The following is a 25,818-nucleotide window of genomic DNA, read 5'->3' on the forward strand; positions in this document are numbered from 1 at the left end:
CAGTGGTATGCAAAGGTACAGCTTCAAGTATTTATTCAACTAAAAGTTTTTATAAAGAAGTTATGCAGATTAGTGGAAATAATAATGAAATTTAAAAGGTGGTTTGGTCCAATCTTGCTCCATTCATAATTGAAGTCTTCTACTCGCAACTATTCCATGAAAAAGTTACTATCAAATAAGAATTAGTGAGAAGGTGTTTGTTGTTTAATATTTGGCTATATGTGTGTTGTGTCATAAGGAAAATGAGTCGGTTAGACATTTATCTTTGCATTGCAATGAAATATGGAAGATCTGGACTAAATGGGCTCAGGAATGAAGGTGTGAATGGACAATTCTTAACATGCTATGACTGTGAAAAGGGCGAAAATCGCATATTACTCTATTTTGTGGTCCGTATGGGCACATAGAAATGAATTGGTGTTTAAAGGAATCATATGGAATGAGGATCAAGTGTATGAGCTTACTAAGTTGTGAGTGGCTATAAGAGCCAAAGCAAAATGGCCTCGAGACTACAGAGTGATTCTTGACACTTATGGCTTCTTGAATTATGGTAACCCTTTAGCCAAAAATAAGAGAATTAAAAATGTGGAAGATTGGTGTAAACCTCCCACAAGTAAGATGAAATTTAATGTCAATGGGGCAACACAGGGATGCCTCGAGGAAACTAGAATAAAGGGCGCATTAAGAGACAATAAGGGGCACGTCAAAGCTATCTCCTCCAAATCTATTAGAGTGGAAGATTCAAATGTTGCTAAGATCAAAGCTATAAAGGAGGCATTCCTTATTTTCCCTGCTTCTATATGGGTTAACTCACACCATTTGATTGTGGAAAGTAACTCAAAGAATGCAGTCAAATGGGTTAACAACCCAGTTGAAACTCCATGGAGATTAAGAAATTGAATTCTCCACTTTGAAAAGCTAAAGAAGGAAGTTGGGAATTGGGAAGTGAATCACATTTACAAAAAAAGGAACTATTAGTGCAATAAGCTCAAGGTATATAGTTTTAAGATGGTATAAATTAGAATGTATTAAATATTTTGAAGAATTTCTTTTCAATTTAGAGTAAATGAGGTTCCTTCAAGTCAAATCCTTTTTTGTGAATAAACAAGATAGTTGATTTTTATCTAATAAAAAAAGTTAGAAACACAAATATGATTGAACGAGTGAGAAAGAAAAAACAACACAATGATTTTTATAAAGGTTCGACCTCCTTGCTTACATCCACTCCTTTAGATTTATTAAAGAATTTGAAATCCACAATTTAGAAGAAAATTCAATACAATGCCTTTTGTGAATCAAGCACAACCTTTCAATACAATATCTTTTTATGGTTAAAGCACAACCACTATGTCTTTTACCTTGGTTAAGATATAACCACTTAAAAATTATCTTTTCAATTAGTTAAGATATAACCACTTAAGCGAATACAATAAGAGAAATGTAAGTGTAACTAGAATGCCTTTTAAAGGTTGAGTAACAAGTTAAGTACAATGTTTGGTAAGGAAAAGAACAAGCAATGAAGGCTCAGCAAATGATACAATAAAATACTTAAATGCTAAAAGAAGAGTATACAAAGTATTGAATGATTTTAGCTAAATTCTTCTTTTCGGAGTTGTGTTTTAAAGTCTTTCAACCTTCATAAATGTCGTGGGAGCTTGAATTTATAGTTGCTAAAGCTTTAGAGGTGGTTAGAGATGCATTAATTATGAAAATAGCTGTTCAAAACATTATTTCAGGCTCCAACAGTCATCATCTATCTATAGATTTATCGATCTATCGATAGATGGCCCTTAATAATTTTCAAATTCACATCATCTATCAATAGATGTAAGTATCTATTGATAGATTCAACTCAAGATCATTTTGAAGTATCATTTTGAACCCCATCTATTGATAGATCTTTTTTAACATGATTTTAATAAAATAATGCCTTATTTCTATTTGTTTAGTTCGAGAGTGATGGATGGAGTTCTTTTTAAGATTTGTGGCACTAATATTATCACATTTAATACGAATTCTTTTTATACTTAGTCCATAATCTTCTAAATGTTGCTTCATCTATAGCACTTGAGCACAACTCCCGACAACCACATACTCAGCTTTTTTAGTGGGTTGAGTTACACTATTTTGTTTCTTTAAAAACCAAGAGATCAACATACTACCTTAGAATTGACATGTACCAAATGTGCTCTTCCTATCTATTTTACATCCAACAAAGTCAGCATCTGAATATAAATGGAAATCAAAAGTGAAACTCCTTGGATACCATATTCCTAAACTAGATGTCTTTGAATTACCTAAAAATTCTTTTAACAACACTTCAACGAGGCTCTTTAAGAGATAATTGAAATCGAGCACATAAACCTACATTAAAGCTTATGTCTAGTCTATTAGAAATGAGATAAAGCAAGGAACCAATTATAGATCTATAGAGCTTTTGATCAATAAGCGTACCTTTTTCATCATTGTCAAGTATTGTTGAATTGCTTATTAGTGTGTGGTATGTTCTTGTGTCGTCCATACCAAACTTCTTAAGCATGTCTTTTATATACTTAGCTTGACTTATGAATGTGTCATTTTCCTTTTGTTTGATTTGTAGTCGAAGAAAATAATTTAGCTCACCCATCATGTTCATCTCAAATTCTCCTTGCATAGTCTTAGCAAACTCTTAACAAAGAAGCCCATTAATAGCACTAAAAATAATATCATCAACATAAACTTGCACAATTAAAATGTTTTTGCCTTTGCTTTTGATGAAAAGAGTTTTATTAACCTTCCCTTTATTAAAATCATTTTTTATTAAGAATTTTGATAAAGTCTCATACCAAGCTCTAAGAGCTTACTTTAAACCATACAAGGATTTTCATAATCTAAAGACATGATTTGGAAAAGTGGGACACTCAAAATTATGAGGTTGTTCAACATATACTTCTTCATTTATTAGTTCATTTAGAAAGGTACTTTTCACATTCATTTGATATAGTTTGAAAGTCACGTACCATGTAAAGGCTAAAGGCATTCTAATGGCCTCTAGTCTAGCTACTAGAACATAAGTTTCATCATAATCTATTTCCTCCTCTTAATTATATCCTTTGGTAACTAATCTAGCTTTGTGTCTAGTTATGGCTCCATTTTCATCCATTTTGTTCCTAAAGACTCATTTAATACCTACAATTGGATAATCATTTGGCCTTTGAACTAATTCCGATACTTGACACCTTTCAAATTCGTTTAATTCTTTTTGCACAGCTAGTATCCAATAATCATCATATAAGGCTTCATCAATATTTTTTGGTTCAATTTAAAAGATAAAGGCTACATACTGACAAAAATTTTGAACTTTAGCTCTAGTTCTTACCCTTTGATTAGGATCACCAATAATTTTACTTTCAACAACCTCTTTTCTTACCATTGGATAGCTAGGCTCACCTTCTTCAACAGTTTGTTTAATTTGTTGTTCTTCTTTTTGTGTTGCTTCTTCATTCACTTTGGATCCTTCAATATTGAGATCAAGCTCCTCAATTTGTTTTTGAAGGATACCTACATCATCATCATAATTTCCCTCTCTATGAGGAAGATTAACATCATCAAATAAAACATAAATAGATTCTTCAACAATTAATGTCCTCTTATTGAACACTCTATAAGCTTTACAAATCAAAGAGTATTCTAGAAATATTCTTTCATCACTTTCAGCACCAAATTTTCCAAGGTTGTCTTTTCCATTGTTCAATATATAGCATTTACAACCAAATGGATGAAAGTAAACAATGTTAGGTTTCTTTCCTTTGTAAAGTTCATAGGGAGTTTTCATCAATGTTGGTCTAATCATTACCTTATTTACAATATAGCATGAAGTATTAACAGCTTCGACCGAAAAGTACCTTGGTAAACTGTTTTCACATAACATGTTTATAACCATCTCTTCTTGAGTCTTATTGTTTCTTTCCACTGCTTCATTTTGTTGTGGAGTCTTGGGAGCTGAAAGTTATGCCAATATCCATTTTCATCACAAAGTTGCTCAAAACCTAGGTTCTCAAATTATTTTTCGTGGTCACTCCAAACATTTGTTATTTTAGACCCTTTCTCATTTTCAACTTTTTTGCAAAAAAAAAAAATTGAAGATTTTTAAAGCTTCATCTTTGTGAGTAAGAAAGAAAATTCAAGAAAACCTAGTATAGTTATCCACGATTACTAAACCATAATTCTTTCCACCTAAGCTAGTGGCCCTAGTTGATCCAATAATATCTATGTGAAGTAATTGTAAGGCTCTAATGGTAGTTACATCCTTTTTGGATTTAAATGAACTTCTCTTATGTTTGCCTTTAGCATAAGCATCACAAAGTTGGTCATTTTCAAAGTTTAGTTTAAGGAGCCCTATTACAAGATCTAGAGATAATAGTTTTGAAATTGTATTCATGCTAGCATGTCCTAAGTTTCAATGTCATAACCAACTATCCTCATTCTTTTTAACTATGAAACATACATTATTAGAAGATAAATCATATAAGAAAACAACATATGTATTAACCCGTACATGACCAACAAAGAAAGTTTCATTGGTTTTAATATCAACAACAGGACATGTCAATGATTCAAATATGACTTTAAAACCCTTGTGACAGAGTTGACAAATAGTCAACAAGTTATGCTTAAGACTATTTATCAATAAAACATTTTCAAATTTAGAGGAGGAATTTTTACTAATGATACCAATACCTTCAATGTGACCTTTTGATTTGTCACCAAAGGTTACATTTCCTCCTTCATTTGGCCTTAGTTCCTTGAAAGACTCCTTAGTTCTGGTCATGTGTCTAAAGCATCTACTATCAAGATACCATTTTCCTTTTTCTTATGCTCTTGATTTTAAGCAATTAAGCTCCTCTTACAAAGACAAAATTCAAACATTTGATTTTGGTACCCAAATTTTCTTGGATCCATATGAGTTAGTGTCTTTGATTCCTTTTGGAACCCACTCCAATTTTACCACCCTACTATGTGGAGGTTTGGTTTTTTTTGGAACCCAAACACTTTTTATTTTCTTACCTCTATAAGTGATAGTTCTCAATAGGTAAGAATAAGTCAAATGTCTTACTTTATGACAATAAATACATCCAGTGAATGAGTCATGTTTTTCATTTCCTTTAACAAGAAATTTTAAAAATGAGTTTCCTTTTGAATACCATTATAGCCTATTCTTTCTTTGTCAAAGAATGCTCTTTGTGTTTCTAGATGTCATTTAATTTTTGTTGACTAGTGTTGAATTTTGAAAGTGTAATATACAAGTTCTCATTTTTCTTTTTCAGCTCATATCTCTCAATTTCCAAGTCTTTGACTATGTTTTCTAGTTCTATTTTTGTATTGACTAAAAATTCATTGTCTACCTTAAGCTTGGATACGATGTTCTTGTATTTTAATGTCTTTTTTTTCAAATGCAAATACTAAATCATCATATGCATCTTGTAGTTCATCAAATGAATATGAGTCTTGATCTAAAGTACGTGAACTAGAATCATGAGAGGTAGAGCATACCTTAGTGTGTTCAAGTGCCATGAAGCAAAGGTTAGCAACTTCATCTTCTTCATTATCAAAGTTGTCAATATCACTCTAAGTGGCAACCATAGCTTTCTTTTTGAAATTCTTTAGGGCACTCTTCTTGTTTAGGCATTTATATTTAGTGTGTCTCTTTTTTCTGCTCTCATAACATATCAAATGATCCTTACTATGTTCTCCCTTTGGCATATTACTTCTGGAGGGTTTCCTACCTCTATAGTTTCTTCTCACAAATTTACTGAACCTTTTGACTAACATGTCCTCATCTTTTTCACTCTCATCTTTTATGTTCCTTTCATCTTCTTCAATTTTAAATTTTAAGATTATCCTTTTCTTCTTAATGTCGTCCTTCTTTTCATCATCTTAAGCATTTTCATGTTTTAGAGTCATCTCATAAGTAAGTAAGGATCCTATAAGCTTTTCTAACATAAAATCATTTAGGTTTCTTGCTTCTTTTATAGTTGTCACTTTTGGTCTCCATGACTTGGAAAAACTAAAAAGTATCTTTTTAACTAATTGGGCATTTGGGAAATCTTTCCCTAAGGCCTTTAGTCACATAACTACGTTTGTGAATCTCTCATACATTTGGTTTATAGTCTCACTTTCTTTCATCCTAAATAGCTCACACTTATGTGTAAGAAGTCCTATTTTGGATTCTTTAATTTGGTTTGTTCCCTCATAGGTTATTTTTAAAGTATCCCAAATTTGCTTAGCAGTTTCACACATGGATACTCTATTGAATTCATTAGCACTTAGAGAACAAAGAAGTGTATTGAAGGTCATGCATTTGTTTATATCATCTTATTTTCTTTACCATCCCACACTTTTCTAGTTTTTATAATTGTTTTTCCATCTACTTCCTTGGTGGGGACATAAAGACCATTTAAAATAACATTCTTGATATCAATATCTACTGATTAAATAAACATCTTCACTCTTTTCTTCCAATAAGGGTAGTTTATACTTGAGAAAAATGGAGATCTTTAAGTTGAGTGTCCTTCACCATGAACAATTGAGGTGGATTCCATCTTAAGTGTTGAACTTTGCTTTTAGATCACTTAAGGTTATTAAACCTGCAAAATTGAGCCCCAACTTTGATACCAATTGTTAGTGCAATAAGCTCAAGGTATATAGTTTTAAAAGGGTGGTGAATTAGAATGTCTTAAATATTTTGAAGAATTTCTTTTCAATTTCAAGTAAATGAGGTTCCTTCAAGTCAAATCCTCTTTTTGTGAACAAATAAGATAGTTGATTTTTATCTAATAAAAAGAGTTAGAAACACAAATATGATTGAATGAGTGAGAGAGAAAAATCAACACAATGATTTTTATAGAGGTTCGGCCTCTTTGCCTACATTTGCTCCCTTAGATTTACTAAGGAGTTTAAAGTTCACTATTTATAAGAAAATTCAATACAATACTTTTTGTGGATCAAGCACAACCTTTCAACACAATGCCTTTTTATGGTTCAAGCACAACTACTCTACCATTTATCTTGGTTACGTTATAACTACTCAAAAACTACATTTTCAATTGGTTAAGGTATAACCACTCAAGTAAATACAATGAGAGAAATGTAAGTGTAGCTAGAATGCCTTTAAAGGCTGAGTAACAAGTTAAGTACAATGTTTGGTGAGGAAAAGAACAAGCAATGAAGGCTCAATAAATGATACAATAAAAAACTTAAATGCCAGAAAAAGAGTATTAAGAGTATTGAATGATTTTAGTTGAATTCTTCTTTTTGGAGTTGTGTTCAGAGTCTTCCAACCTTCATAAATGTTCTGGGAGCTTGAATTTATAGTTGCTAAAGCTTTAAAATTTGTTGAGGATGCATTAAATGTGAAAATAGTCATACAATGCACTATTCCAAACTCCAACGATTATCATCTATCTATAGAATTATCAATTTATCGATTTACGCACATCTATTGATAGATGTAAGTATCTATTGATAGATTTAACTCGGGATCATTTTGAAGTATCCTTGGGTGGCTATCTATTCATAGATGTCACGCATCTACTGATAGATGCAAGTCAGGATCTTTTTGAGATGTTCTCGGGTGCTTGTCTATTGATAGACACACAATAGATTCAAGTCAGTGTCCTTTTATATTGTTCTCAGTTGATTATATATCGATAGATGTGCAGCATCTATCAATAAATGTTCATAGTCTTTAATGTCCAAGTGCTAAAACAACCAACTATCTATAGATTTTCTTCATCTATTGATCAATGAGCTTATCAATCGATAGATAAAAATATCTATTGATAATCTATCGATAAATGAAGAACATCTATCGATAGACTGAATGCATTTTTTAAAATTTAAAGAGACTTTTTGCTTGTTTTCTATTTAAAGTGCTTAGCTCTTTCATTAAACCTTTTTCAAGGATTTTTTGGACTTATTTGAACATTTGAAAAATAATTTTGATCACTCGTTTGTCATCAAAACTTAGACTCAAATAATGCGTTAATTGTAACAGGAACAAACTTGCAGACAAACTTGCCAATAATGGAATTCAAAGGGAGCTGGATCTACTAAGTGCTTTGGAAACATGATTTTGAGATGTTCTAGATTACAAGGAGCTTGGTTGTTTGATGTTGGTACCTTATATCAAGTATGTGTTTGTTTTCTGGAGACAGCACTTGATCGTAGGTTATTGGATTTTTTAGATAAAGCTCTATCTTTTCTACTGGTGTCCAATGAGTTGTGATTTGTTGTTTTCTTGTCTATTTGAATATGTAAATGGTGACATAATAGAGATTGAGAAATGTCTGTTGTATATGGAATCTTATGAACCTTGTTCTTGTTAAAGGGTCTGTTGTATAAGGAATAGGTGGGATATTTTTGCTTTTGTGCATATTATGAGTCTAGATTTTAAGTTGATATAGGTCTGATCTATAGTAACTTAAAATTTGGTGCATTTCTTGTATGTCTCACAAGGAACTCATTATTTCTCATTTTTAAATGAAATATGTAAGTTTCGAAAAAAAGTCGGTTTGTCAATGTTTTTGTCATGTACATGCTCTCTAACTGGAGCCACAAACCCAACACAATGGTCTCATATGCTACCTCCCATAATACTTCATCTCTAAAACTAAGCGAGATCGTATTGTGTGCCTTTTTCGAATCATGGTTTTTCATGCTAAAGACTTTGTTATTTTTTATGATAAATTTCATGACTTGAAAACTTGGATGAACATACACATGTAGCTATTTCAACAATTTTTTTTCAATTGCTTAGATCGCACAATGGAAGCAACTAAATACCAAGTGAACAACCACCTTTGCAATTATAACAAAAATTATCAAAATGACAATCGACGCGATAGCTTTGATACTAGTATGTTGGACCAATCGACCTAAGCAAGTTAATATGGTAGCAAGTAAATTTGGTAAAAAAAATAACCCAACGCACAATAAGATATAATATGCTCAACAAGAAACAAATACCAAGAACATTGGGATTTATGTGGTTCGGAACAAAGCCTACATCCATGGGTAGAGATGACAAGATATTTCTATTATAACTAAGATAAGAAAATTGCAAGTGTTCTGAAATCTAAAAAACAACCCAAAGGCTCGCCATCAAACCCAAGAGCTACCTCTCTTAAAATCCCCCTCTTTTCTTTATTGCCTAATGGAACCAAGAACAGCAAACTCCCTAAACCTAAGTTTCTTTCTTCTCGAGTCACATGACAAAGGCCTATGGTGCAACTGGTGCCATCTCCGGATACTCACCAATCAACAATGTAATGCCATAAATTGTATACTCTTCTGCATAAGACTTGTATTTGATAAAAATAATGCAATGCCATAGCAAAAGCTAATATCCCTTTATCTTTTTGTATTGAAAGTTGGAACCATAACTCATTGTTTTTCTAACTACAATGTAATGTATTTTTATTCAATTAAACATATTGTGAAATAGTAATATAAGAGAAGGAATAGCGTTATAAAATAATTGAAGATTTTCCATCTTTCTATAACTCCATGTATAATTAAAATTTTAAGAAATTAATTATTGAATTTAACAATCTATTTGTTTCCATCGTGCATATAATATTTTAAATTAAATTGATATCCATATTTCATTTATTTAGAATATCTTTTTCAATATAAATTTTACTATTATAATTTTATTGTTGGATTTAATAGACAATTATTACATATTTTTAGTTGACTTGAAACTTGGCATACATACTCAATGTGAATAAAATGTACCAATTAGATTAATAATTAATATATATATTGTATAAAAAGATACGAAAAGTAAAAACTAATTTAATTTTACATAAGTTTAAGTATCTATCTCTTCTTAATATAAATATTTTTTTACTATTTTGATAATAAAAAAACCATGAATCTGGCTAACTTTATTATTCATCTAAAAACTTCAAATTTAACACATACAGACAAGCCCAAGCCCTCACATGAACTGGGTTTTGGTTCCAAACCTTAAATCAACCAAAAAAAAACACACACAGAAACCTTAAATGTCAGGTGCACATGCCACGTGGTAGAAATTCAGACAACGAATAACTTTCCCCGCCTTCTGCAGCCGACTTCAAAAACTCAACACTCCACTTTCAGACCCAAACGCCAAAAGAAAAAACATAAAACCCCCATTAATGGAGCTCACAGAAGAACAAAGAAAACAAGCAGAAGCAAACCGATTAGCCGCAATCGCAAAGCGAAAAGCCCTAATTGAATCCTCCACCTCCATCGTTAACATTCACTATCGACAAAACCATGATCATTATTGGAGGCTCACCAAGTGCCCTAAACTCGCCAACGACAATGCCCACATCCCAAAACGACCTCAAGATTCGAATTTGGCCCCAGTTTCGAATACCAAATTGTGTAAAAAGTTCCAGGTCAGGCTCGAAATTTGCTCCCCTGACTCCTTCTCGGTCACCCCGGGGACGGTGCAGGGTTGTCCCTACCAGGGAGTTGAAGAGTGCTTGCGAAGATTGAGGGATATTTTATCCGACGTGAGTTGGGGTTTTGGTTTCTAATTTGGGTTTTCTTTTTTTTTTTTAAGTTTTGCTAGTCAAGACTTGAATTTAAAGCTTTGCTTACTTATCAATTAAATTCTAAGGTTTTCTTTCTTCTTCTTTTTTTTCCCATTTTCTTGAAATTATATAAATTAATTCTTAAAGAATCAATCAAGCTCAATGTTTTTAAGGTTTTGCTTTATTGTTGATTAATTTTCACTGAAATGGATACTTTTAGCACGATCCGATTTACTATCCCTTTGTTGTGGTTGAAATACATGAAAAAAAATTATTTGAGAGAACCTGATTGTATTGTGCATTGGAAGTTCGATTAGATTTTTTTTTTTGTTTTGTTTTTGGTTAGGTTACGCCATCACATTACACCCAAAACAGTGGAGGTGAAAAGGCATGTGTTTATAACCTCAGGGATTACGGTTCTGTTTTATCATGTTTACGGAAATCAACGGATATAGAAATCAAGGAGATACCTCATCTAACGCTCAGAGTTATTGAAACGTTTTCACATTGCTTTGTTACTGGACAATGGATACCATGTAGGCCAGAACATTTATCTGAGGAGGATGTTGATGAATTAATTGGAAAGCTACCAAGAACACTATTGGACAGGCTTCTGCCTTTTCAACTTGATGGTATCAGATTTGGTTTGCAAAGGGGTGGTCGGTGTCTCATTGCAGATGAAATGGGGCTTGGGAAAACACTCCAGGTAGTTGTATAACTATGATGTTCTTTTAATTGCTTGCCATAAATTATGACCATGGCTTCATGGCTGCCCTCTATGCCTGAAATTTTTTTCCAGCTTTGTGCTACTACAATTGATGCTGCTACTTTGTTGTATTATAGTGAAATCTAAGAAAAGGTAAAAAAAAGACAGAGTGGATCCTTTAATACCTAACAGCTCATTGATGAAAATGTGCCACCCCCCACCCAAAAAAAAAAAACTATAACAACAGTGCACTGCAGATAGTATCATAAGAATTAACAATGTACTTATTTCGTGCAGTTTACACTACCAATATGTTCTATAACTACCATGAAATATTTTCTTTTAAGTGCAATGGCAATATTTATAAATTTGAGAATGTACAATTCTTTTTACTGTTTATAGTTGGAAGATTGTTTCTCCTCACTGATTTTTGACTTTTCTTCCAAGATGACATGAAAATGAAATTTCTATATGCACCTGATTTGTGTTCAGGCTATTGCTATTGCTGGTTGTTTCATGAATGAAGGTTGTATTCTCGTTGTTTGCCCTGCTGTCTTGCGTTATTCATGGGCAGAAGAGTTGGAGCGATGGCTACCCTGTTGTTTACCGTCTGATATACATCTTGGTAAATTTGACTTTCATTCCATCCTCTTTCTTTTTGGTTTATATTTTTGGGGTTGGTTGTCAGAGGGTTTGGGTAGGAGTGAGGAAGGCCAATGATAGGAGATCACTATTTACTAAAGGAAGCTTTGATCGATCTTTATTCCAGTCATAAGAGTTGCTTTGAGAGTTTATGTTTCGTTGTTAATTGTTGGTGTTCATAGTTTAATATAGGGAATAGCCTTAAAAGGCATAAGTTTAGGAAATTTTAATAACCCAATAAATATTTGGTTGGACTCCTCATGCTCAGCCAATTTCCATGACAAAAAGGATGTGGAATTCACTCATTGACCCTTTTTCTTATGTTACGTAATTTAGGTGGGGTCAATATTAAAAAGCTTAAGATTTTCGTTTTATTATATATATTATCATTTCTTCGTGAATTTAACCTCAACAGGCTCTATGTAGCATGGCCCTTGAGCTTATGTAAGTTCTCCAAGATTCAACTCTAACAAGGCAAAATATTGAAAATAGGTTACTTGGACAGCACAATATTATCTATAAAAGAAAAAAACCTCATAAAGACTCAAACAAAGCCCATTTTCTGGACCCAGAAAAGGTTGCTGTCAATTGTACATTACCGCAGCATTGTGAAGTGTGAAGATTACTGCCTTAGCAACCTTGTTCAAAATTTAGCACAACTCCCACATTTGGCCTCATCAAAATCATCCCACCAAATCAAAGCTTAAGGCCCCTTTTTATTTCTGTAAACTATAGCTCAATTGCTATCATACTGTTGTTTGAAATTATCAATTAAGGAAAATTTTGACCTAGAATTTTACTCCTAACAGAAGTAGGTAGAGATTGCTCATTGTTAAAAAATGGAGAAAAGTCTGTTACTAGTTATTTTTCTTTTCCCTTCCATTCTGTGAAAGAGAAACATGTGAAGGTGGTTTGGACATGTAAGAAGAAGACCTAAAAATGCTTCTTTGAGAAAGTGTGAGTTAATGGAGGATAACCATGTTGAAAGAGGAAGAGGAAGAGGAAGACTAAAGAACATGGTTGATTGGTAACCATGAAAAAGGACTTCACTATTACTAAGCTTTTTGGGGATATGGTCCTAAGTAGACCATGGTGGTACAATATGCATATACCTCTCCTCGGACAATGGAAAAAAGCTTGTTGTCATGGTTGAAAAAGGGTTGATGTGATATCCATCTCTTTTATAATTTATTAAACTCAGGCAGCATGTGTTAGTGTTGACCCTTCTTATTTGGTAACATGTCAATTGTTTTTGAATTTCTGGTGAACCAAGCGAAAAGATAATTTTACGTAGAGATTCAAAATATTTGTGTTACTGATATTTATGTTGAGAAATCATTGAAGCATAGTTTCTCTGTTTTATCATTGTATTAACATCTGGAAATTTTTAATGTTCTATATGACTACAGTTTTTGGTCATCGGGATAATCCTGCCTACTTAAAGAAATGCCCTAGAGTTGTGGTTATATCTTATACAATGCTTAAACACTTGCGGAAAAGCATGCTTGAGCAAGAATGGGCTCTCTTAATAGTTGATGAATCTCACCATCTACGATGTTCACAAAAGGCGTCAGAATCAGGAGAGGTATAAAATGTCTCCCTTTTGTTTAATCATAGTTTGCATGAGTTGAATTTTTTTTCCATTGTCCAGACAAAAAGCAGAGTAATTCTATATGACTATATCAGATAATAATCCCTCTAAGGCATGAAGGATTGAAGTAACTTGTAATACTATGAGTACTATTGTTAGTTTTTATTGTAGTTTCATTGCTTAAAATCCTACACTGAATATTGGCGTATGTCTTGTATTAACAGATACAAACAGTTCTTGATTTGGCTGAGAGGGTCAGGCGCATAGTTCTCTTATCAGGAACCCCTTCTTTGTCAAGGTTGTAGCATGGAATTTGAAGCACAACAGCACCATCCTCATCCATTTAATATTAAATTTAGCATGGACATGATATACATACATACATACATATATATATACATACATATATATATATATATATATATAATCATTTTCAGCTGTGCTTCTATCTTTGATAACTTTCTTATCTTATTGTTGATTTTATTTCTGATTAGTTTATAATGCATTCTAATATCCTCCTTCCTATACTTTCCTAGGGGTTAATAGGCCATATGACATCTTTCATCAGATAAATATGTTATGGTAAGCTTTCTTTACACCTTTTTTGTCGTGCCACCCTTTCTCTAGGTTTGTTAGAATATTGGTTTACAGTGCTTCTGTTGTATAGGCCTGGTTTGTTGGGAGAGAACAAGTATAAGTTTGCAGAAACTTACTGTGCTGTCAACCTTGGCCAGAGCTCTCAGGGTTTTAAGGTAACATTAAAGTAGTCTTTGAATAAGCACGATATGGTTTCTTGCAAATTTTTACTATGCTTGGGCTTAAGTTAATGTTGCTTTAGTCAATTTCCAAAAATGCTCAATTGCATTTGGTGATACTTTTTGCTTCGTTGTACCCTTTTGTTCATAACATAAGCCAGTTTTTGTGTGCAGTCCTAGAAGCTTTGTTGGTTTGTTATATGATTGTTTGTGTTTGGTTGTCTGATTGTTAGCTTTAAAATAAATATTATGGCGTTAATTTCTATTTATTAAACAACATCCTTTTTTTTTATGATTTGATTGTTAGCATGAAAGTCTAACACATTTGGTGGAGCTGTCCCTGCAGGATTTCTCAAAGGGCATTCGATTGGAGGAGTTGAATGTGTTACTTAGCCAAACGGTTATGGTGTGCCCTTGGTTCTCATAATTTACTACTATCAGATATTATTGAGGGGACAAGCTGCATCAATGTGCCTTTTTTGAGCATTTACCATTTTATTTAGCCATTGTAGTAAGCAATAGATGCAGAATAGTGTAAAATCTGTCAATTTGATCACTCAACACTATTTGCTTTTGCATCATATGGGGTTGGCTTTGTGGATTAAACTTCACCATTGTGCTCTTATTTGAGCTATTTCTTGTTCAGTTTGTTCATTTGTTAAGTATAATCTCTTTTGCTATAGCAAGCATGCAATCTGTTGGGATTTAACTGTGATGTGTTTAATAAAAGGTTAGTCTCACTTCACACATTCTAATCATTGGAATTTGAGTATGGAATTCCTTTTTGCCATGTACATTCAAGGCAATCTTTAAATAATTGTTCTTATTTGGAAGTTTTATTTAGTCTCAAATTACCATTTTTATCAGTTAAGTCTTTTTATTAAAGGAATACTGTAGAGTTTCCTCTTCTTTATTTTTTTACTGTGTATGGTAGTTATTATCTTGGGGTAAAGGAACACCGAGGTGCAAGTCTGCCTTAAATATGAGCATAGACCCAAATTTTGTTCAAATCACTGTTCCAAATTTAAAAGTTTGTTTTCATTGTACAACATAATGCACTTATAGGAATATCTTACCTATTTCACAATTACATATATTATAGGCATGGTTGTAATGATGTTAGAGGAGTAACTGTTGCTTTCACCATCCAAATGCAAATTAAATCATCATACTAGAGATTAATAAGGCGTGGTCTTTTGCAAGTATTTTCCCTTTTTCTTTAAAAAGTTATTTCACTCTTAGTTGGATGATGGCCCCTTGCAGATAAGACGTCTGAAGGAGCATGTACTAGGCCAGTTACCACCGAAACGTCGGCAACTTATAAGGTTGCAGTTGAAGAGATCAGATATAGCGTCAGCCAAGGCAGCTATCAGTTTTGCCAATGGTGATGATTTTGAAAAGAATGCTTCCAAAGATACTGCTTCAGAGAACCTTGAAGAAAATCATGGTAATTTGTGGATGTTTTGCATCTATCTCAGGTGTGCGATATTCAATATTGTAAGGCAATCCTTCATGTTGGTTTTCTATCTCTCTATGCCTACTTCTGATGGTGGCACTTTCTGAAATGTTATTATCATTATTATTTTGTTTAGTTTTTTTGGATAGACCAAAGTAGAGTTATTTAATTCTAGTGGAAGATTAGGCAGTAATTTGTACCATTTGAGCACTGTATACAGATTCCTTTTTTTCATTTTCTGTCTTGACAAGCACATGTGGCTTGGATAAATGATGAAGAAATTCTTTCTAGATGATCCCTTGTCCATATTATGTTGCCTATGCCTTTGAAGTTTGCTGAATGCATCGTGTTGATAGCATATAATTAATTATTGTGATGCTTTTTTCTATTAACTGTTGTCTTTGGGGTGCATTACAACTAGTATGTTTTAATAGAATTAAAGCATATCTATCTCTTTAAACCTAAGAATTAGAAATCAGATTTGGTTGCAGGTACAGCATCATCATCATCAAACACCTAGCACAGGCATATTCTTTTTTGTTTTTTCCTGTAGAATCTTGTTAATACATGAAGGGTTGTTGTTTCTTCTATTCCTGTTTTTTGCCAGTGGTTCTAGTACAGATGCCTTATAGTCCTTTTACATTTAGGATGAATCTTCTATTCTCACTGAGGTTGTCAGGTATTGTTGTTTGTAATGCGACCACAGATTTTTAATGTGGATTAAATTTAATTTAAGGGCTATGTGGACTCTTGACCTATTTCATGCTTTAAGACCAAGCAATGTAAATGAGTAGGATCTATTTTATTAATCTTATATTTCATGTGCTCAATTGTAAATTCTATTTCTCTTTAGGAAGTTAAGTTATTTATTAATTAGTCTTGCTGCGTTTTGGGTTAGGAAGTAGCATATAAATACCTATGTTATTTAAATTTTAGTTAGCTTTTGATTATGTAGGTTATTCAGATATTTGAGAAAGAGTATTAAAGATTTGCCTCAGTTTTGAGAATTTTCTTCAATTTCTTTGATTTTCTAGTGATTTTCTCTCTTTTTCCTTTCCTACATTGTTAGGTATATGAAGAAACAAATATCTATTGTTGATATACATTTTTGTCTAACATGTAGTTTGAACTCTTTCTGATTAACGAATCATTATGAAGAAACTTTCACGATCAGGAAGAACATTGAATCAGTTACTTGGTTGCTTTTGAATGCTGATATCACAAGTTTTGCTTGTTTTGCTAGATGTTTAATTTGGTTATAAGTATTTCACAGGATGGCAGCAATGCCCGAGTATAGTTTTTGAGTTGGATATTGCTTCTTGTTGCTTCCAGATGGTGAACGCTTTTGCAATTCCAGGGAACTCTCCTGTCAAGAACTTGGTGTTGCAAAGCTTCGTGGATTTCGTGAATGGTTTTCCATTCACCCACTAATTGCGAAGTCAGATGCTATTGAAGAATTAGATCCAAACTCCAGTTCTCATAAGATGATAATTTTTGCCCATCACCATAAAGTTCTTGATGGAATACAGGTCAGATTGAGTAAATATTTCCATGTTAAATAGTCCTTTCATGTCTGTAGACAAATATGAGAAGCCCTTCATTCACTAAAGTAATGACATCTAACAGAATATTGCAGATGCTTCCTTGGTTATGGAAGATTACTACCAAGACTGATAAAATAAACAAGATTTGATTAGATCCTTTAACTACACTCTGAAATTTGTGCATCATTTCTTCTGTGTCACCGATGATAACTCTACCACATCAATATACAAAAACCAAGAATGATATGGTTAGCATGAAATTAATCATCACTTTCTAATTTAGATAATAAAAAAAGAATTGCTATCTTTTGTCAAGATTTAATTCCACTAGTTTTGGTGGCATGTATATGAAATCTTGTGATGCATAACAATTAAGATTTTTTGTTGCTTATTCAATTTTTTTTAAGTCTCTAGCCAATTTGAATACCACGATGTTGGTATGCTATGCTCATGATGGCACCTTATCAGCTCTAAATAAATGGTTTTTAAGCCTATCAATTTATTTTGTGACTGTCCATTGGAAATTGTTTTGAATTATTCAGGAATTCATATGTGAGAAAGGGATTGGTTTTGTCCGTATTGATGGAACCACACTTCCAAAAGATCGACAGTCTGCCGTACTGTCATTTCAATCATCCAATGGGGTTTGTATTACCTTTTTCTTTGTTTCTGTATTCATTTAATTTGTTTGAAAAATATTATTGGATTTTGTTCATTGACCTTTTGGTCATTTGACAATATTGTCAATAATTAACAATTTTAAACACTTTGATAGGATCATATTGCATAGTTCATGAAGCTTGAAATCTGTACACTCCCAAAGTGTTTATGTTGCTACAAGATTTTCTTTGTCGCTGATGTTATGTCTTCCTTTTTATCAATAATCTCTTTGTTGACTAAGGTTTATATGTCAGAATTTTGATATAGTGGAACGACTCCTTTCACTTAGCATTTTATTTTGTAACCTGAGATGTTTATTTCAATTGCCAATTCATCCATGCAACAATTTTCATGTTCTGCATCTCCTTGGATTCTTATAAGCACTGGCAAAAACATGAACATAGATCAACATGTCAAATGTAACTGTGTCCTACATCCTTTTTCAGTATTACAGACATTACTGAAGAGTCCATTTTCCAAATTTGCAGCCTAGTTATTTTTACCTGGATTTATACTGACCTTATCAAGCCTCACTTCAGGTCAAAATTGCAATAATTGGTATAACTGCGGGGGGTGTCGGACTTGATTTTTCATCAGCACAAAATGTTGTGTTTTTGGAGTTGCCTCAGTCACCATCATTGATGCTTCAGGTTTATACATATCAAAATTGCTCAGTTTTGTTGCTCTAGTCTTATTGAAATATTGGGTGCAGTGAATTTTAAGTGTAGAATGGGGTTAACTGTTTAATTTAAATATTTAGAGGTTGAGTTTCAAATTTGTAAGTCAACAATTTATGTTAACAAGATTGTTTTGTTGATATTGTTTTTATTATTGCCTTTCGGAGCTCCAGATTTCTCTAGTCCTGTTTTGGATTACTAACTTGCTTGTTATTCTCTCTACTTTTTCCATTTTGGACCAATGTTTTTGCTTTTCCAATTTATTTTTTTTTTATTTTTTATTTTTTGAATACTGCAAAATGAAATGTTTACATTTTATTTTTTCTAATGGATGAAGGAAGAGTACAGATTCATAAAGCATATATGCATATGGAAAAAAATTTGAGTAAATGTTTTATAGAACAGTTATGTTGTAGGCATTGCTTGCTTGTTAATTGGATAGGATAACAGTCACAGCTAAGTGAACAGTAAAAGTGAAGATATTCATCAAAATGTATATAGATTAAAGTTTCAGTCGAAGAAGCAAAATAGTTTATCCTTTTTGTTGCATTTTTCTGCATCCTTACGTCCAATGTGATTTCTTTCGAGAAAAAGAGAGAGACAGACAGAGATAACCAGATTCTAGAACATACAATCTTCTTTGACCTTTGATTATGGTCTCCTTCATCCCTGAAACCAAAATAACAATGCTGGGGCAGTGACAATGATAGCTTTAAACAATATAAAGGTTGCAGTCATTGGATTTCTATATCTGTATTTCCTGTGCACTCTCTTCAGGAAAGCCGGGAGGGGGGGGTGAGAGTTAGAAAAGCTTTTACATTCTTTTATTGGTTTCTCATGTATTAATCCTTATTTCGCTAAAGTACGTACCTTCCCCAGAGTGATATATATACATACATAATGCATGTTAAATTTGATCAATTGTCTTCCCCTATCCATCCATGTCATTTAAAGGCTGAGGATAGAGCTCACAGACGAGGGCAGACCAGTGCGGTCAACATTTACATCTTCTGTGCAAAGGTGTGCATGTGTTAAGGCAAAGATTTCTTCAAATTTGTCAATAGTTATTAATCTTTTATGTGATTTATAGTTTTCTCATACTACAGGATACTATGGATGAATCATATTGGCAAAGTCTAAACAAGAGTCTGCACCGTGTTTCATCTACAACAAATGGAAAATATGATGCAATGCAAGAGATAGAAGTATCTACTCTCTCTCTGTGCTCCCACAGCTACCCCTAAAAATAAGTTTCAACTTCCTATATGTGGACTAGTCTTTAAAAGATTGTGTTTAAAATTAATTTCTTTTTTTTTTTTTGGTCGTTTAAAATTAATTTCTTAGTGTATATATGGCACAGAGTTTAAGTTCTTTCTTGAAATGAGAAGTATGGGAAAGATGGAGCCACGTAACATTGGTTTGTTGCACCATTTTATGTTGTCTCTCTACTGATTCAGAGATAGCTATCCACATTCAGATAATTGAAAGGATATGTTAGGGATTATGTGATTTATTGAAGGCTTTTTTCTGTTATTGCTGCAATTACCTGTTCTGCACATCTTTATGTATAGTGGTGGTTGTTCAGAATTGTTGTGTGTAATAGATTGCACTCTAGAATACTTTAGCCTTAAATAGCTAAAGGCTCTCTGTTCATATTATGCTGTTGATGGTTATTTATTAGTATTGCTTTCAGTCTCTGCCACAGCTAAATTTGTTTTAAAACTTCACTTGACTGGCATGTTGTTTTGCCAGCTGAAGATTTTGCTTAAAAATCCCATTTTCCTTCCATGCTGACAATGATGTGTGTCTGCATGTGCATGTTTGATAAAGTATATGACTTCTTTTTGATGGTTTGTTTTGTCTAGCAGGGCAGCTTATGGTTTCAGAATTTTTCTAAAAGATTGAACTCTATTCTTCTTGTTTGGTAGGTTGAAGGCATTTCTTATCTAGTAACACCTGATGGAAGTTGTAAACGTAAAATTTTGAGGAAAGCAGCGCCCGGCAAGCTCTCACTGGATTTAGAGAAAATGCAAGATTCTGAATGTTTCCTGGATATGCAACTTTCAGAAGCATGTGCTGATGCAACTGTTCAAATGAATGATCTATCCGTTGGAATTAATCAAAATTATGGCAGCTACCTTCATAATGATGTATAGCTTTAACGTTATTAGAATTAATAAGTTCTTTTTACTTATTTATTTAATAGAAGGAGCTCCACTGGCATGGTTTACCTGCATACTTGAGCTTCCCCAAACCAAGCACATGCAAAGATACCTAGTTACCCACTTACCTAGCCCTATGGGATAAAATTTTCTCTTCTTTTCTTATCTTGTTCTTCTGCTATTTTCCTGATGAAGAGAATTAATTTTTCTTGTTTCTCTTTCACTTTGAGCAATTTGCCTATTTATATATACTAACTAATACTGATTTTATTGTTATAATAGGGTGGTATGGTTCCTGATCTACTAATAAACAAAGATCTTGTTTGCATGGAAGACAAAAACGAATTGCATCCTTCTGCAGCTGATATTGGAATTTGTGAAGTAGCTCCTCCTTTAGAAATGAATAAGATAAATAAAGATCGTGATCCTCTGCCAAAGGTACTAATTGGAAATTTTTGCTTCCAATACGGCAAAAAATTTCACCTTTCTTTAGATTTTGGCTTAAAAATAATTAATTTGAAGTTGAAGTATAATAATGCAGGGACAAACAATCACAGCAGATGATGGTGTGCCAATTCAACTATTAGATGATGAATGTTGTTCTAATCAAGTCAATTCTCTGCGGTTTGAGGTAAAGAAACTATACCTGATTGTAGATTCTGCTTTATTTGCATTAAGCAACACTTTCTACTTGTTTGGTCACCCTGTGCAATGGAGAGCAAATCTCTGTTTTTCAAATTGTTGCCTTTGAGTGGTGTTTTGGTAAACCTGTAAACTGACCAACCTAAGATCATTGTTTAGATCAACATGGTGACTTATGTCCTGTTAATATTATACAGTCTATGGGATTACAAAGTTTATCCTAGATTTCAAATGCTAAACCTTATGAGTTACGACCATACAAGATTTAGACATGAGCTTCAAGTTGTTTATTAAAAATTCTTTTAGAAGGTATGCTATAAAATTCATAGTTTTATCATAGTATGAAGGATTATAATAGCAGCCCTATTCAAGATGTCAAGAAAGGAACCAAGCCAAGGTGGACTTAAAAATTAGTTGCTGATATGCGGAGATAAAATACTAGTAAATCCTAGTCTTCTGAAAACTGTATATTGGAACCTTTTTAATCTTCGGCTTAGGTGATGTATAATTAGACAGTGAGAGTGGTTGGGTTTTTTTTTTAGTACAATTTCAGGCTGGGTTCAAATTTGACTGATGGTCAATGAACACTCCTCTTTGGTTTCTGTTGCTTGTTTAAATACATAGCTCCAAGGCTTTTGACTTTAGTGATTGATTCCTCCTGCAGCAGAACTTTACTCTCTCTTTCTTTGTTACATCACCTCCTTTTCTTGAGCTGAATCTTCTTCCTATAGTTTGTAATAGGTCAATGACATTTACAATGCCATAAAGTATTTTCAAAACTGTCAAATCCTTCTGGGATTATACACTTTTTAGTGGAGCTGTTTTTCCCAAGATTTGTGTATTTTTCAGTGCATTCGCTATTGTATTTGTCCTTGACCACAAAATTTATTCCAAAGCTTGTGTCTCTTATGTGCTTTAATTGACAAAAGGAGTGACAAATGGCATAGTTTTGAAGGAGTATGGTTTACTAGTTCAAACAAACACAACTCTCGCAGACACACATACACTTGCATATGGATAACTAGATTGAACACACATGATTACCTTTTCAGTCATTAAACTCTCTTTGACTTTTGTTCACCTTTCCTTACTAATCCTGCACAAAATTATTCCTAGAGCTCTAGGAAAACCCATCTCTTTCTAGAGATAAAAAATATCACTGGAATATTTCTTGTTTCTCTTGAGCAAAGGGTTGAATCGAGGTTTCAACAATAATGAAAATGTAAGTGATCAGCTGGTTACTTTTAGTGACAGTCCAAGAACTACGATAAGCAATCTAATGGTTTTTTCCATCATTAATATTCTACTTGTATTGTGTAGGTAAGCCAGTATACTGGAAGAATCCACCTGTATTCTTGCATCCCTGGGACAGATTTGAGACCAAGGCCACTTTTTCAGAATTTCCGACCAGAGGAAATTGAGTCAGAAGATGCTCTTACCAGTGATAATAAAGAAACAGTTTCCAAGTATTTCAAGGACAACCCAGCCTATAGGCATGCTCTTTGGGTCTTCGTTAATGACTGGAATAAACTAAGACCCATTGAACAAAGAAAATTACGTGGAAAGCCTTTGCAACTCCCTTTATCTGTTGAATTATGGTATTTGAAGGAAAGCATAAACCATGATCGTGGGGTAAGTCTGAATGAGCATGTATTCTGTCCTTGGATATATAATGCATTATGAATGATTTAAGGTGTTGCTTTTTAATTCCATTGCAGGGACTGCTGAAAGGTGGGAGCAAGCGGCGCACTACACCTTTGTGTGAGATAAGCATTTCATTACCTCCAAATGCTGTGTGGAAAAAGGTCCATCTATGGGGTAGTTGTCGTAAAAAGGAGAGAGAGTACACTCAAGGTTGGACCCTGACTGATGAACCACTCTGTAAACTCTGCCAAAAACCATGCAAGTAAGAACCAATTAGTCTTCTCTTGCTTTACCATTTTTCACATATGTCACTGGCTTTCTTTGGCTTCAGGGGGAGAAGTGCCAAGACGCCTGAATATTTTGAGGATCTTTTCTGTAATCTTGGCTGCTATGAAGAATACCGCCTAAGAACTAGCAACAGATCCATCCGCCAGGTCTGGGCATAATGTTTCTTTATTTTTTGACCTTTACATCTTTTGGTTTTTTTATTTTTTTCGGGTGCATGCTTGGTGTGACAACTCAAGATTTCCAGGAACTTTTTCAAATTGAGCACGGTATCTGCTCAAATTGCCAATTAGACTGCCATCAACTTGTGAAGCACTTAAAACCTTTATCGTCAGAGAGGCGGCGGGAGTATATTGCAAAAGTAGCACCAAAGATTGCAAGTCAGAAGAGTTTGTATGTCAATCGGGATAAGTTGCTGGTGCTATTTCCTAATTACTGCAGAATACTCTGTCATAGGAAATTATGCAATTATGGTTTTGAGTTTTTCATGCAAAGAAGTCTGCTAGACATCCAGTATTAAGCAATTTTGTTGGCACATGACCACATAAGTCATACTGATCGGTGCTTTCCAGATTAATTTATTTTCTAGGAACCAATTTCCTGGGTTGTGTTCTGCAGGGTTGACAAGCTTGTTAGTGATCCTTCCGAGGGTAATGTGTGGCATGCAGATCACATCGTCCCTGTTTACAGAGGGGGAGGTATGTTATCATTCAAAAACATCCTCTTTCTAAGACTTTCCTGTCTTGACAGTGTTGTAATTTTTCTTGTTCTATTACTATGCTGTTAAATTGAGCATGATTTCGTTTCTCATACAGTACACAAATTTTCTGAAGGTGAATGCAGGCTAGAGAATATGAGGACTCTTTGCGTGGCCTGTCATGCCGATGTTACTGCAGTACAATGTGCTGAACGAAGCTCGATGAGGATCAAAGCAAAGAAAAACCTTAAAGCCATCATGAGTGACCTAAGAAATGCTGGGAATATAGAAAAGAATGCTTCTTGCAGAAAGGTATACAGCAAGGGTGAACAGTGCACACTGTTTTTAGAGCTGTTCATTTCTATATCATACAATGGTCCAACCGGAAAAAAAATATAAAAATAGAAGTTTGTAAGATGGTTATGATTATAGTCAGAAATTCCATACGTTTAGATTTTATGTTATTTAGTTATGGTTTACAAAGTGATAACATCTTAATTGGTTTCAGGATCAAGGACCCTCAGAGATAATAAAGCACATAACTGATGATGAACTTCTAGTCAATGTTCCTGGAAGTGCCTATACTGGAGGAAAAAGCAGCAGCCCTCAAACGAAGGATTTGAAGGATTGCCCAACACCTTAATGATCAGACTTATAGTGAAGAAGCATCTGCATGTTATCCTATTGTGTATTGGATTGTCACTTGAACTCATCCCACCTATATGTTGTGTAACCTTGCACAACAAAAACTTCCAAGAAAGGTATGTATCCGAAACGTTTGTTAATTGGCTTTTATAGGCCTGCTGGTTGATGGAAATCTCTAAATTCTCAGTGGCTACCTAGCAATCTCAAGGGAATAGATATTAGAAAATACTAGCCCGTCATTTTATTGTGGGATATATATACTCTGTAAAATGGCTTTCATGTTCAGATGACTGCAATCCATTAATTTTGTTTCTTTTTTTTTTTTTTTTTTGCATTTTTTATACATACCCTTTCAATTATCTAATAGTAATGGTGCTATATTCTTTTCTTTTTTTTTTTGTTGGTAAATTCAGTGATGATGCCACTTCCAAGATCCTGAAGCAGAAGTGCATATATTTGGGAGCAGCCTTATGCATGTATGTGCATGTAGATATGGTGTGCAATCCTGAATTTTTGCAGAAATCCTTGGGAGATTAAGTATCTAAACCTGTTGGAGCACCCTACAAGTATCATCTGGATTTCTCTTGCTCACATTTTGTTCTTCTTACTTGGAAGCCAACAAGGTCGACATTCTGTTGGAGAAGGTGGCAGACGAGAGACCTAGCTGTTTGCACTTTGAACTCTGGCCTTTCTATTAAGATAATCCTGTAACCAATTCGATTAACTCGATCAGAAATTGATATCACATAATTTTCAATTGTTTTCTAATTGAAGTGTTTGTCAAGTCTTAATAGATTTACAACAATTAAGATTATTTGTTAGTATTATTCAATTTATCAATTTTTTTTTCAATTCAACTTTATAATTCACCTCTAAAACCAAAACAAATTTTTTTTCAGAAAAAAAAATAGTTAATTACACCATTAGTATTTATATTATAACAAAGTGTTTAATTTCAAACTAACATGATCACTAAAATCTGATTAAGTGGAATTATTTATTAAAAATGTATCATGAACCAAATCACCTAATAAAAAAAGAGCTTTTAGGCATAGTTAATTATGACCCACACTTCATCAATTGAGTTTATTGAAGGATTGAAGGGATAATCTATGAAGAATCACCATGCTTTAATCTTCACAAC

General features: G+C 33.4%; 1 protein-coding gene across 3 annotated transcripts; it reads left to right on the forward strand.

Moving 5' to 3' along the window:
* On the forward strand, positions 10,010-25,488 carry LOC18604779 (DNA annealing helicase and endonuclease ZRANB3). Of its 3 annotated transcripts, none has more exons than XM_018118568.1 (25): positions 10,010-10,547; positions 10,915-11,274; positions 11,767-11,899; positions 13,326-13,501; positions 13,732-13,805; positions 14,054-14,089; positions 14,175-14,259; positions 14,609-14,668; positions 15,526-15,709; positions 17,051-17,247; positions 17,805-17,906; positions 18,462-18,572; positions 19,554-19,619; positions 19,706-19,804; positions 20,528-20,749; positions 21,044-21,199; positions 21,303-21,392; positions 22,724-23,035; positions 23,122-23,309; positions 23,379-23,481; positions 23,580-23,725; positions 23,951-24,030; positions 24,148-24,341; positions 24,538-24,790; positions 25,088-25,488. In XM_018118568.1, the coding sequence occupies exons 1-24, from the start codon at positions 10,185-10,187 to the stop codon at positions 24,670-24,672; spliced, it is 3,672 nt and encodes a 1,223-aa protein (XP_017974057.1). In that variant the 5' UTR covers positions 10,010-10,184; the 3' UTR covers positions 24,673-24,790; positions 25,088-25,488. The 3 variants fall into 3 exon arrangements, with proteins under 3 accessions (XP_017974057.1, XP_007037477.2, XP_017974058.1); XM_007037415.2 differs by having other exon boundaries at positions 24,166-24,341; XM_018118569.1 differs by lacking the exon at positions 18,462-18,572.

This window comes from Theobroma cacao, chromosome 3, assembly GCF_000208745.1.
Source record: "Theobroma cacao cultivar B97-61/B2 chromosome 3, Criollo_cocoa_genome_V2, whole genome shotgun sequence".
Classification (NCBI taxonomy): domain Eukaryota; kingdom Viridiplantae; phylum Streptophyta; class Magnoliopsida; order Malvales; family Malvaceae; genus Theobroma; species Theobroma cacao.